This window comes from Talpa europaea (genome assembly GCF_964194135.1).
Source record: "Talpa europaea genome assembly, contig: HAP1_SCAFFOLD_60, whole genome shotgun sequence".
Lineage (NCBI taxonomy): Eukaryota > Metazoa > Chordata > Mammalia > Eulipotyphla > Talpidae > Talpa > Talpa europaea.
Genome location: NW_028168043.1, coordinates 88,258 through 101,731, shown reverse-complemented (window position 1 = coordinate 101,731; position 13,474 = coordinate 88,258). Strand labels below are relative to the sequence as shown.

The window sequence follows — 13,474 nt, the reverse complement described above, 5'->3', positions numbered from 1 at the left end:
GGGGATGGGTGAGAGGAAACGCACTCACAAAGGCCTAAATGCCAGCATCTCCCGTGTCCTTCACCATTGCCCCAAACTGAGAGCGACTCCAATAGCTATCGGCGGGTGGACACTGGCCGCTGTGTCCATGTCCACACGTGGCTGGCGCTTGGCTACGAGGCAGACGTCTCCGCCGCGTGGGTGGACCGCAAGCCATTGTGCTGGGACTGGAAGTCACCCAAAGCCGTGCACATCTGCAGAAGGTGCAGAGGAGGCCACACGGCCATGGGCCTGGACAGCCGGCCCTGGACAGGGCCCAGGGGCGGGTTCTGGACACGGGGCCAAGGGTGCGGCTGTGCTGAGCGCGCACTGGCTGGTGCACGCCATGGCCTGGGTGTCCAGCCTCCACACGCCGGCGCCAGGCCTCCCCAGAGACCTGCCCCGCCCCCGCCCAGCTTGAGGGGTATTGCGCTTACACCCCGCCTGGGGGAGCAAGCCCAGCACGTCCAGAGGGCAGGGTTTGTGCTTCTGTCCCCGTCCACGACAGCTCCTGGCCGTCGGGGAGTCCGACAGACGGCGCTGGATGCCACTGGGTGTGGCGCGAGTGCCGGGCACGGCCCTGGCTCCCGAGCCCGGCCCGTCACTGCCTCCCGGCGGCGTGGGGCTCTAACCCTGTCTCCCGCCCCCAGCTGGCACTAAGCAGCAGCAGTGCGACGCGGAGCTGAGGAAGGAGATCGCGTGTGTGTGGGCCAGCCTGCCCCAGAAGACGCTGGACCTGCTGGTGCCGCCCCACAAACGTATGTCAGCCCAGGCCGCTGTGCTGGCCGCGGGCGTGGCGGGTCCAAGTCCAGCCTCCGGAGGCGTGAGCTGCTGGCGGGGCGGGGCGCGGGGTGTGGGGGGGGCCTGGCTTGGGTCTCCTGGCCGCCTGTGCAAGCCTGTGCGGGAAACCACTGCCATGAGCCAGAGAAATGGCCGGGGGCTGGCGGCCGAGCCGTGAGCCAGGCCGGCTGCCGCCGTGCAGGCACCCCTGCCCAGCCCCTGCCCAGCCACAGCCCCTGCTGCACCCACCTGTGCTTCTGCCCCTGCGTGCTCAGTCCACCTGCCTGCTCCCCTGCAGCCGACGAGATGACAGTGGGGAAGGTCTACGCCGCCCTGATGATCTTCGATTTCTACAAGCAGAACAAGAGCACCAAAGACCAGAGTCACCAGGCGCCCGGAGGCCTGTCCCAGGTACTGGGTCTACAAGCCCTGGACCTTTCTCGGCGGCTACTTTGGGTGCTGGGCAGCAAAACCACACCCTCTGGGAGAAGGCGCCTCCCCTCCCTGGCCCAGCCCGGCTTCCTCTGGGGGCCGCAGGAGGCTGGGGCCTGGGTGAGGCCACGTCTCTGAGTGGGGAGCAGTGGAGCATGCCCGGACAACCTCTGTACCCGGACATCCTCTGTGCCCGGACATCCTCTGTGCCTGGAGACCCTCTATGCCTGGCTTGGGGTGGGACGGGGGTGCCAGGTGCTGACGGGATGGTCGTGCCCACCCTTCCCAGGGAGACCTGCTGTGGCCCTAGGGAGACCTCGGGTGTGCTTCACTCCAGGCTTTCCACTGGACACGGTCCTGATGACCGTTAGTCAGACTCTGTCGAATGCCCAGGCGAGGGCTGGGCCCCGGGAAGCAGCCCCAGGAGTGGGTTAGCTCACGGAGATGGGAACTGTGAGTCTTTGATATTAAGAACGGGAGGGGCTGCAGCTCCCCAGGGCTCCGACTCAGAGCCTGCTGGCTCTGGGCAGGCTGTGCAGGCCTCGGTCCCTCCCTTTTAGCAGGTGCCCACAGCACACACAGGCTGGCCTGGCCCTCGCCCCTGCCCAGGCTGCGAGTGGGTCTCGGACTGTGCAGGGCAGTGCTGGCCGTTGCCAAGGCCTTCACGGGCGTCTGCAGTGATGTGGCCAGCCACCCCCTGGAGCGAGACACTCCTGGGCCTCCTTGGTGCCCACCCGCCAGACCCAGCAGCCTCTGCCCGCCAGCCCGCGCTGATGAGGTCTCCCCCTCCATGAGTGGATAGGGAGACGTAGGCGACGTGGCTGTCCTGAGTCCCTGCAGCCAGGACGGAGAGGCCGCCTCGAGGGGCGGGGTGGAGCGGGGCAGGTGCCTGGGTCCCGCCCTCAGAGCCGCCGCCCCTGCCAGCTGCAGATGGGCCCTGCGTCCCTGTTCCACCCGCTGAAGGCCACGCTGGAGCAGACGCAGCCGGCCGTGCTCCGGGGAGCCAGGGTTTTCCTTCGGCAGAAGAGCTCGGCCTCCCTCAGCAACGGAGGCGCCGTGTGAGTGCCGGGGTACTGGCGGGCGGGCAGGCGGGGCCAGGGATGGGTGAGCAGTTTGCGATGAAGTCCGACAGGAGCCTCGGCAACACCGACGGGGTCCCACGGGTCGTCCTCACCTGCACCCGGCGCGGCCTGCTGTCCCCACCCCGGCGGCACTGCCCCAGGCCTCTGCTCCACCCGGTTTCTAGAGCGGGCGTGGGTGGGAGCTGGCCCCGGCAGGTGCGTCGCGTGGCTCTTGCCGCTCCCTGTTGGTGACTGGAGTGGCCGCCTTCTGCCGGGGCATGGCCTGATGTTAAGAACGCCCAGCTCCTTGCCAGCTCCCGCCCAGCTCCTCACCCACCTGCCTGGTGCTCCTGGAGTGGCTGCCTAATGGCCAGGCTCAGGCCCTCCCTGGGCCTCAGTACCCGGCTAAGAGCTCAGGTAGGGGGCATCACAGATGGCCGGAGGGCCTGACTGGAACCCGAGTGGGCGCTGACCACAGGCCCGGACTGGCCATTGAGCCCCAAGGCCCTGTTCTCACGAACTACCCCCGTGCTGGTGCTGGTGCCCCCAGGGAGCACTGGGTCCAGAGAGTGACCGGTCAGGGGCGTGGGGGGGTCTCTGGGCTGACCTGAGCTGGCTCTTAGCTCAGGAAAGTGTTGATTATTCCTCAGTGATGTCTCTGTGTGATCAGTTGCTACCCTTGGACGGGGGTCATGTGTGCCCATCTGGCTGGGCAGTGGACAGTGTGCGAGCACGCCCGTTCTCACACGGCACTGCCTCAGGCCTGCTAGCCCACGCTGTTCCTCTGCCGAGCCACCACGGCTGCAGTGGCACATGGTGGGGACAGTCTGCAAGCCTGGGGACAGGGTGCCCTGGGAACCCCAGGCCCGCCTGTGGGGGCCAGGCTGAGTGTGGTGGGCGCCTCTGCCTGGGTGAACATGGTGCAGTTGAGGGCAGTGCGTAAGGAGGACGCTGGTGGGAGAGGCGGGTGCCCCTGGGGATGGAGCCTGGGCCTGCGCATGCAAAGGCCTGGCTGGGGCAGGGCGTGGCGTGCCGATGTGGAGTGTGGAGTGAGGTGGGCAGGCGCGCGCGGGCCTCGGGGGAGCAGCGTGTGTGCTCTGCTGCCCGCTTTCCGGGACAGCGATGGCGTGCATGGCCTTTCCTTCCCATGCCCCGCTCGCCCACTGTGGGGACGAGGGCTTGCCAGCCGCGCAGGGGCCTGCTCGTGCGCGGGCTGGGGGGCCGCCGCTCCTGCTGGGGGCCGGGGTCTCCGCCGCCCCCCTGGAGCCTGGCACCGGTCCGTGCCCCTCCGGGGAGGCCCCACCCTGTGCTCCTGCTGTCCCGGGCCTGGCTGAGGCTCGGGCAGGGGGCCGGGCAGGGGGCCTCTGCAGCCAGCAGCCTCCAAGCAGCTCCTGTCCCCACAGACAGAGCCAGGAGGGCGGCATCAAGGAGTCTGCTTCCTGGGGCACCCAGCGGACGCAGGAGCCGGCCTGCGAGGCCAAGGCGCCCCTGGGCCGCGGCCACTCCACCGAGATCCCGGTGGCGCAGCCGGGGAAACAAGTGAGGCTCCTGGCCACGCCAGAGGGGTGCGGTGAGGAGGGGGCGGGGTGGGGGCCCGCGTGACCGCCGCTGTACCCCCAGGCTGGGGACGTCCAGATGCAGAGTGTGGCCCTGAGAGACGCTGATGGGGAGCCCCACCCCGGCCTGGAGAGCCAGGGCCGGGCGGCCTCCATGCCCCGCCTGGCCGCGGAGACGCAGGTGGGTGCGGCGGGAGGGCGGGCGGGGCGGCCCGCGCAGGGGCTGGTGTCCGCCTGGGCAGCCCCGGACTCCCCCGGCCGCGGCCGCCCTCGCGGGCCTGAGGGGCGGCGCCCGTGCTCCTGGGGATCCGCCCGCGGGAGGGCCGGGTCCTCGCGGACAGGCCCCGCCCAGCCGCGCCCCTGTGCCCGCAGCCGGCGCCCGACGCCAGCCCCATGAAGCGCTCGGTGTCCACGCTGGCGCCCCCGCGGCCGCGCGCGCCCCCCCCCTGCGGCGCCCCCGAGCGCGCGCCCGGCGCGGCCGCCCCGCACCACCACCACCGCTGCCACCGCCGCCGCGAGCGCAAGCAGAGGCCGCCGGAGCGCGGCCCGGGCCCGGCCGACGCCGACGGTGCGTGCGGGGACCTGGGCGGGGGGCGGCGCCCCAGGGCCCCCCGCGCGCCCCGCTGACCCGCCCTCCCCGCGCAGCCCCCGCCGGCGCCGCGGGGCCCGGGCCGCCCCCCCAGGGGCCCGCCGGAGGAGGCCGGCGCGAGCGCAGGCAGGAGCGCGGCCGCTCCCAGGAGCGCAGGCAGCCGTCGTCCTCGTCCTCCGACAAGCAGCGCTTCTACTCCTGCGACCGCTTCGGGGGCCGCGAGCCCCCGCCGCCCAAGCCCGGCCTCAGCAGCCACCCCACGTCGCCCACGGCCGGGCCGGAGCCGGGCCCGCCCCAACAGGTGCGGCCCCCTGCGCCCCCCCAGGCCTCGTCCAGGCCCCCCCAGGCCCTCTCCGCCCCCCAGACCTCCTCCAGGCCCCCTCCAGGCCCCCTCCGCCCCCCAGCCCCCCCCAGGACCCCTCCAGGCCCCTCCAAATCCCCCTCCCGACCCCCTCCAGGCTGCCTCCAGGCCCCCTCCAGGACCCCCTCCAGATCCCCCCTCCAGGCCTCCTCCAGCCCCCGCCAAGCCCCCTCCAGGCCCTCCCAGATCCCCTCCAGGCCTCCTCAGGCCCCTCCAGACCCCCTCCAGGCCCTCCCAGACCCCCCTTCAGGTTCCCTCCAGACCCCCCTCCAGGCCCCCTCCGGCCCCTCCCACCCCCTCCAAGTCCCTTCCGGTCCCCCTCCAGGCACCCCTCCAGGCCCCCCCAGACCCCCTCCAGGTCCCCTCCAGGCCCCCCCTCCCCCCTGCCCCCCAGACCCTCCTCCAGGCCCCCCCAACCCCCTCTACGCCCCCTCCAGACACCCCTCCAGGCCGCGGAGTCCTGCGCGGCCCTGCCCCCATCACAGCCCACTCCCACCAGGCCCGGCCCGCCCCGCCCCCAGCCCCCAGCCGTGGTCCCCTGGGGCCCTGGCCCGCCAGCCGGGTGACCGTCCCTTTTCCGTTTCCTGGCAGGGTAGCAGCTCAGTTAATGGGAGCCCCTTGCTGTCAACATCTGGTGCTAGCACTCCAGGTCGCGGTGGGAGGCGGCAGCTCCCCCAGACCCCCCTGACCCCCCGCCCCAGCATCACCTACAAGACGGCCAACTCCTCGCCCGTCCACTTCTCGGGGGCGCAGAGCAGCCTCCCCGCCTTCTCCCCCGGCCGGCTCAGCCGCGGCCTTTCCGAACACAACGCCCTGCTCCAGAGGGACCCCCTGGGCCAGCCTCTGGCCCCCAGCTCCCGGATTGGCTCCGACCCTTACCTGGGGCAGCGGCTGGACGGCGAGGCCGCTGCCCGCACCCAGCCCGAGGACACGCTCACCTTCGAGGAGGCGGTGGCCACCAACTCGGGGCGCTCCTCCCGGACTTCCTACGTGTCCTCCCTGACGTCCCAGCCGCACCCGCTGCGCCGCGTGCCCAACGGCTTCCACTGCACGCTGGGGCTCGGCGCGGGCGGCCGGGCGCGGCACAGCTACCACCACCCCGACCAGGACCACTGGTGCTAGCTGCCCCCGCAGCCCTGGCGCCCGGCGCGCTCGGCACGGCTGGCCCTTGGCGCGCAGCCTGCCCCGAGGCCCAGCGCCAGCTGCCGGCGGGGCCTGGGGCCGCGGGGGGCGCCCGGTGCAGAGGAGCGGGGCCCCGGGACCCTGGGGCTCTGGGTGGCGGCGTGGGGGTCCGGACCCATGTCCGGAGGAGCCGGACCGAGGGGCCAGCGGATGCGGGACGCGCATGCCCATCTCTGCGCCCCCAGACGCCGTCAACTCGACAGGGACCAAATCTGGACGTCGGGCTTGCGGTGGATTTTGGTTTTCGTTGCAACACCCTTCACTCTTGTCGATTCTGTATTTTGATCCAGAAGAAAACAAAACCAGGAAAGGGGGGAGGAGAAGCCGGCCTGCTTCAGGGTGCCCGCTGCGGCAGCGCCTCCACAGGGGTGCTGACGGGGTGCTCGCGCCCGCCCAGGGCTCCGGACGGCCCTGGTTCCCGCTGCTCTTGACCAAGTGCCTGACCTCCGGGCCCTCGCGCTGGCTCCTGGGGCGCGAGGGAGGCCCGTGCGACTGTCCAGGGTGGTCGTGTGGAGCCGGAGCTGGCGGCAGCCAGGTAGGGAGGCGGTGGCGCGGGCGGCGCTCGGGGAGCACCCCTCGGGCAGGGTATGGGGACCGGGGACGTCTGGTCCCCTTCCCCAGGGGAGCGTGGCTGCCAGGGCGTTTCCAGTCTGTCCCCGTGGGATTCTCAGGGACGCGCGCCCGCCAGGCGGGAGTGGCGAGGGCTGGGGAGGACAGGCCGGCGGGGAGTGCCCGTGGGGTCCCGCGGCCGGCGGCACCCCTCCCGCGGGAAGCAGGTGCGTGTGGTGCGTGTGTGCGAGTGCGTGTGCGTGCGTGGAGGCGTGCCCGGGACTGGATGCCGTCAACCACAGGGCTATGCAACACAGACACCGTGTCTGGACACAGCACAGCAGACCGCGGCCTGTTCTAAGTTTCAGCACGATTGTGACCAAACCTTTTATAGAATTTCCTCACTCGAAGGCACAACACTCTGAAACTTTCCCACCGCAGAGCCCCTCGCCTCGGCGGGCGGCCCGGACGGCGTGTCCTCTCCCCGCGGCCTCCGGTGCCCCGGGCGCGCCCTGGGGTGGTCCGGGCGGCTCTGCCAAGGGGCGCGGGCAGGGGAGGCGATGCCGCCTGGACTCTCAACTTTGGGTTTTTATTTCTGTACTGTCTTTTCTGACTGTCACGTGTCTCCTGAAATCTCATAGTGAGTTGCCAAATCTGAAATGCATCCACCAGTTGTCTGCATCTGGAACCGGTCAAGACGTGGCTGTAGTTTGAACAAGTTATGTGTGCATGTAAAATATATACATATATACATATATACAGGTATGTGCATGGAAACGGCTATCTTCGTACTTTTTGATACAATGTATTCATTTGTTAATTTTTAATTATATTTGATATAAATCAAAGGTTTGTTGCAAAACTTTATATTTAAGAACAGTGTTAAAAAAGATGTCCCAACCACGCAAACTGGGACTCGCTTTAACAGATTCTGTGATTGACTAGTTTGCTGCCTGAGTGATATTTATCAGCCAAACTTTGGATTCCGCTCTTGTTTCTACAATGACATTTTGTATGAAGCAAAGTCCTTGGATTAAAATAAAACTTAGCAGAAAATCAAAAGCCGAACCTCACCTGTTGCTGCTGATTGTGAGGGCTGAGACGCTGCCAGGCGGGCGGCAGGTGAGCGCGCGAGGGTCGTGGACGGGGCCTGTGGGCCAACGGTGCGGCTGAGGTGCCCAGGGACTGGACAGACATGCAGTAGGATGGGCCGGGGTGTGAGGGGGGTGCGGGGGTTGGAAGCACCCCGGGCCTCCAGGGCCCGGTGCCCCACCCCTGATGGAAGGGACACCGGGGGAAGCCTTCCTGGGAGACTGATCCCGCGGGCTGGGGTTCAGGGGTGAGGTGAGGGCGCGGGGCACGGAGCGCGGCTGGCCGGCCCCCCCTCCGCCCTCTGTGGCCTCCAGGGGGGCCGGGACTGGCCAGGGGACCGCGTCGCAGGTGGCGCTGGCCCTGGCTTTCCGCCCCCCACGCGCTGCGGCGCGGGCAGGCCGGGCCCGGCCCGGGGCAGGCCGCCGTGCGCAGGGCCGGGCACGGGAGGCACCGTCCGGCGGGGAGGCGGCAGCGCCGCGGGGCCGGGCCGGGCCGGGCCGGTCAGGAGGCCCCTCCCGGGACAGCCGCCTGCTCCACACTGGCCGCTGCGCGAGGTCGCGCGAGCCGCAGCCCGTCCTCGGGGCGCCGTCCACTCGGCGCCCCTTCCGTGGTCGGCCTCCTCGGCCCTTCGGGGTCGCCCCGCGCCTCGGCCCGGCCCGGCCTCCCTGCGCGCTCGCGGCTTTGCCGGACGGCGCGGACGCCGGGGCGGGGGGGGGGGGGGACGCCGGGGCGGGGGTGGGGGGACGCCCCTCGCCGCCCGCCAGCGGAGCCCGGGCCCGGCCTGCAGACGCCGCGAGGCGCCGGGACCAGCCCGGGGGAGGAGCCGCCCGGGAGCCGCGCGTGTCCGCAGCCCGCGACCCGTGGCCCGGCCGGGCGCGGCCGAGGGGGCGGCCGCGGGTCGGGGGCGGCCGCGGGTCCGGGGGCGGCCGCGTGTTGGGGGGGCGGCGGCGGGTCCGGGGGTGTCGAGGGGGCGGCCGCGGGTCGGGGGCGGCTGCGGGTCCGGGGTTCCGGGGGTGTCCGCGGGTGGGGGGACCGGCGCGCAGGCCCAGAGGCAGCACCTCGCCCCGCGCCCCGCGCCCCGCGCCCCGCGCCCGCCTCTCCCGAGGCCAGGACGCCCGAGGCTCGGGGAGGACGGGCGGGCGCGGCCCGTCTGGGGGTCGCTCTGCCGGGCTGGGGGGCGGCCTCGCGTCCGCCTGCGTCCCCGCGCTGCCGGCCGGGGGTCCGGTGGGGCCGTCCCCGCGCGGCGTCCGCCCTCGGCTGGCCCCGAACCCCAAGCGCGCCCGCCTCAGCTCAGGACGCCTCCCCCGGCCCTGCGGGGGGAGGGGGGAGGGGGAGGGGAGAGGGCGGGGGGAGGGGGGAGGGGGGGAGGGGGGAGGGCGGGGGGAGGGGGGAGGGCGGGGGGAGGGCGGGGGGAGGGGAGGGCGGGGGGGGGCGGCTCGGGCGCGCGGGCTCCGGGTTCCTCCGGACGTGGCTTCGGGCGCAGACGGCCCCGCCCCGCGCATGCGCGTCCCGCCCCCGCCGGCCACGAGGCGCGGGGTCAGCGGGGTCAGCGGGGTCAGCGGGGTCAGCGCGGAGCTGGGTCCAGTCAGCGCTCGGGCTCCCGGCCGCGGGGAGGACGAGGTGAGCGCGGGGCCGGGCCGGGGCCGGGCCGGCGGGGCCCGGGGGGAGCCGGGGGGGCCGGCGGGGCCCGGGGGGAGCCGGGGGGGCCGGGGCGGGCGGGCTTTGGGGCGCGTGTGTGGCGGGGGCGGCCGAGCCGTGAGGCACCTGAGGGGGCGGGGCGGGGGCGCCGGAGCGGCGGGGTCCACAGCAGCGCCGCGCGGCGCCCCGACTTTCCCGGACCGGGCGACGCTCGGGGCGAGCGGGAGGCGACTCGGCGGCAGCTCCCGCCTCTGAGATCCCGCGCCGCGTGGACGCACCTGGCACCTGCCCGCCTCGGGGCGGCGGGGGGGGGTGGGGGTGGGCGTGGGGGGTGGAGGCGCGGCTGGCCGCGCTCGCGATGGCGCCTCCTCGGCCTCACCCTCGGGCGCGGGGCTGCGGCGGGCCGGCCCGGGGCTGGCGTGGCGGCGGGGCTCGGGGTCGGTGCGGGGTGAGGGCCGCGCGGCTCTGGCCCCCGTCGGCAGCTCGGCGAGCAGGGGCCACCGCGACGCCGGCTCGCGGGCTTCTGGGCTGCGCGCTGCTCCCTGGGGAGGCCCAGGCGAGGCCGCTCCCCGCGCGGGAACAGGCGTGACGGTGACTGCGGGGCTTTCCCGCCGGAATCGCGACTCCCGCCGTCTCTGGGCGAGGCCTGCAGGCGGAGCCGCCTCGTCAGGGAGCCGCCCCTCCTCAGAGCCACGGCCTCAGGGTGCGGTTTCTGGCTTTTGCCGTAGTCCCGGCAGCGGCTGGGGGGCTCTGCATGGCCAGCGGGCAGTTCACAACAGGGGTAGAGCTTTAGGGCCGCCCGGGGCCCGGGGTCTGTGCACGTCCGCGGCCGGGCCCCGCATCCTTGGGCCCAGAACGGCCATCCGCTCCTGTGCTCGGAGGCGGGCGGGCCAGGTGCTCCGCTGACCTGAGGAGGGCACCTGAGGGGACACCTGAGGGGACACCTGAGGAGGCCAGGGCGTGGGGCAGCAGCAGGCACCCTTAGTCCAGGCACATGGAGCGGCTGGGCCTCGCTGGTGGCGACGAGGCCGCCGCCGGGGATCACAGCAGATGGCATTCCCAAGCCCCGAGTCGGCCGTCCCGCCGCGGGGCCAGCCGCGCGTGGAGTCTGGAGTGGGGGGCGCGTCTGGGGCGGGGGGCCGAGCCCACATCTCCTGACGGTGCTCCCCCCAGGGGCTGTTCAGCGCGGACAGGTGTGACGTTCACGGGCTCTGTCAACGCTCCTGACGAAACGAAGTTCGAGACCATCTTCGGTGCCGCAGTTGTCCTCTTGCTTGTTTATTCCGTCCTGTGTCCAGTTGTCTCCCATGCGCTGACCCAGCAGCCAGGCCTCTGCGCCCTGGGACGCCTGCAGCAAGGGCGCGAGGGCAGAAACCGTGCTCACGGGAAAACCTAAGGAGCGGCCGGGCTTTGTGGAGGGGCAGCTCCCGGGCCGTGAGAAACGCCGGCGGGGAGGCTGGCACGCGAGGCGGCAGCAGCTGTTGAGACCCTCGGTGTGTTCGCTGAGCTCCCCCCGCCTCCCCACGCCTCGCCCCCCGCGCAGGCCGGCTTGGCTGGGGGCTTCTCTCCAGGCCAGCATGGCGGCCTCACCCCGCGCCCGGGAGCTCTGCTGACTCTGGCGCTGGCGCCTGGGCCCGCGCGGCTGCCCGTACCCTGCTCGCAGAGCTGGCCGCCGCCTCGGGCTGTGACCATTCGGGGCCCAGCTCCAAGGGGCCGGCACTTCCAGTCCTGCTGCTCCCACGGTCCTCAGTGCCCCGAAAGCACTTCGCAGTGTCCCGCTGTCCGGGCTGTGCGACCAGACGGTCTCCTGGCGGCAGCGGAGACGGTGGGGCGGCCCGGCTGGGGCGTGCAGGGGCCGAAAGGCTGACCTGAGGGGGCCTTGGCCACATCCCTGGAGGGGAGGCACCGCGGGCCTGTCTTCACGGCCCCCCGTGAGGCGGACGAGTGCTGGGGAGACGGGAAGCCAGCGCCGGAGCTGCGAAGACCCCGTGACGGGCCGTCGCCCTGCGGTCGTGTTGTGCAGACTCGCTGGAGCCGCCGCGCCCCACCTCGGCGCTCGCACATGGGGTGCAGCGGGTCCGGGCTGGCGGTAGAAGACGCCCGGGCCCCGTGTCTGCGGACGAGCGTCCTTTGTGTTCTCAGAATAGAACCAGCAAGCGGCCGAGACGCAAAGACGTTTCTATTTGGGAATGTTCTTGCAGCCCAGGACTCTGTGTCCTCTCCGTGCTGCAGGAACAGCCCGATCTTATTATAGCTTTCCATTGTGCGTGGAATGTATTCTGGGGGAAAAAGCCGAGCAGCACAAAAATGAAGGAATGGGACGTGCCTGGAACCCGTGGCCAGGCTGGGCGGCGGACCCGGCTGGAGCCTGCTATCGCGCGGCTCCTTGGGGCCCTGTTGTGGGCGTCAGCAGCTCTCGGGGGTATTAGTAGGAGAGACATGGTGCCCACCCCGGCCCGTCGGGGTTCTCTCCAGCGATGTCCGGCGTGTTAGACCTGATTAGAGGTTTTCCAAATGTCCTTCGCTGCTTTTTGTCCCCCCGCTTCTATCCTGTGAGACCAAGCGCCGCGTGCGGCTTTGTGGAATGAGAGTCATCGCGTCAGGACAGGGGCTTGTGTCTCATTTAAGTTTGATTCTGAAGCTCAGTGATGATGCGGCAACGCGCTGACTGAGCCGCTCCCTGCCCAGCCTGAGGACCTGACGGTCAGCAGCTTAATGCTGACCTTAAGTCATTTTGAGGGGTGACACGTGGACCCGGGCGAGGCGCGCTGGGGTCTGATGCTCTGATGCGTGTCCTCTGCTCTGCGCCGACGAGCAACGCGCTCCTGGGGCGTCCGCCGTGACTGAGAGAGACTCGACGTGCGTGTGTGAAGTGTCACTGGCACATCTGTGTGTCGTGACGAGGTTGCTGTTGTTGCAGAGTCCGCTCCTGGCTCGCGGGAGGGAGCAGTGGGGTTCCGGGCTGTGCAGGGCTGGCCCCTCTGTGCACCCCAGGCTCCCCGGCGCAGGCCCTGCCCGCCCCCAGGTGTTACCTCCCGGCCCCCCCTTTCTTTGGCTGTTTGATGTCACTTCCGAGAAGTCATGCCAGGCGTGGGGAGCGTGGTCCGAGGTTTTCTGTGGTTGGGTGTCGGTCCCGCACCCGACTCGTCCTGTTCCCTGCGTGTCTCTGTCCCACCGGCTGTACACAGCGGCCCTCCCCTGTGCTGCCGGCTCCTGTGGGGCGTCAGCCCAGCGGGACCCCAACTCCTGGATATGCGCGCGTGCACCATGGCGGGCGGGGGCAGCCCCGGGGTGACTGGCCGGGCTGCTGAGGCCTCTGGCGGGCCCTCCCTCAGGGTGGAGCTTCCCTGCGCTGGGACGGCCTTGCTGCTGCTCCACGGGGTTCTGGCGCCTCCCGCTGGCCAGGCCGCGCAGCGCGCCCAGGTGGCCACGTCTCCCTAACCCTAACCCTAACCCTAACCCTAACCCTAACCCTAACCCTAACCCTGGGGCCTGCCTGCTGGTGCCGGCCATGTCCTTCCTGGCCTCCTCCCGCTTTGCCCTCCACCCCATGGGGTCTCCTGCCACTTTCCTCTCCCGGCAGCGGCTGCACCCCCGAGCAGGCCATGGGTGGCTGGGCCTTGTGGTCGGTCCCTCCAGCTCCTCCTGCTGGGGCTGAGTTTGGGCGCAGCCGCCCTGGGTGTCTCCCTGTGGAGTTTCTGGGTCGCTCCCTTCCTGCTGTTTCTCGGCTCTAGATCTCTGCTTTGGGGGGCGCCTTCTTTGTGCAGCCGCTTGGGCAGGCGGACGGTAGGCGCCTGCCCGACAGCAGTTACGGTTACGCAAGGGCTCAGCATTCTGCCCCATGCCTGGCGGCCTCCGTGACTGTGTCCTCTAGAATGATGGCATTGGAAGGAACCTTAAAAATCGTTCGTGAGGACGCGGATACAGCTCTCGTTGGACACTCCTCCCGCCGGCCAGCTTCGCCTCACGGTCCAGCGTCCGCCCTCAACACGGCGTGCGCTGCGCAGGCCTCAGCCTCGCTGCCATCTGGCCAGTGGGCAGCCTGCCTAGTCGCCACCAGGCCAAGCGCAGGGAGCCCCCGCCGCAGCCCCGGGCCCAGCTGTGTCTCCTGCCCTGCCCCACCCTGGCGCAGCCAGCTCTGCCTCTTGCTGCAGGCGCGTCCCCCCGCGGGCGTCTGCGGCCAAGCGGTGGCCGGGCCGCGGGTCACGTCTGCTAA

General features: G+C 71.4%; 1 protein-coding gene across 2 annotated transcripts in view; it reads left to right on the top strand.

The window, feature by feature from the left end:
• The window catches only part of CACNA1B (calcium voltage-gated channel subunit alpha1 B), a gene marked incomplete at both ends in the record, with an annotated part of 88,087 nt that extends 82,139 nt beyond the window's left edge, over positions 1–5,948 (top strand). Inside the window, 8 exons of one of the 2 annotated variants that reach the window (XM_084259720.1) lie at positions 669–776; positions 1,097–1,209; positions 2,161–2,288; positions 3,695–3,830; positions 3,912–4,028; positions 4,220–4,415; positions 4,493–4,737; positions 5,389–5,948. In XM_084259720.1, the coding sequence (XP_084115846.1) occupies positions 669–776; positions 1,097–1,209; positions 2,161–2,288; positions 3,695–3,830; positions 3,912–4,028; positions 4,220–4,415; positions 4,493–4,737; positions 5,389–5,919 (1,574 nt within the window). The remainder of the gene's footprint in view (positions 1–668; positions 777–1,096; positions 1,210–2,160; positions 2,289–3,694; positions 3,831–3,911; positions 4,029–4,219; positions 4,416–4,492; positions 4,738–5,388) is intronic. The other variant, XM_084259721.1, reaches the window with a different exon arrangement.
• Between the last annotated feature and the right edge of the window lie 7,526 nt (positions 5,949–13,474).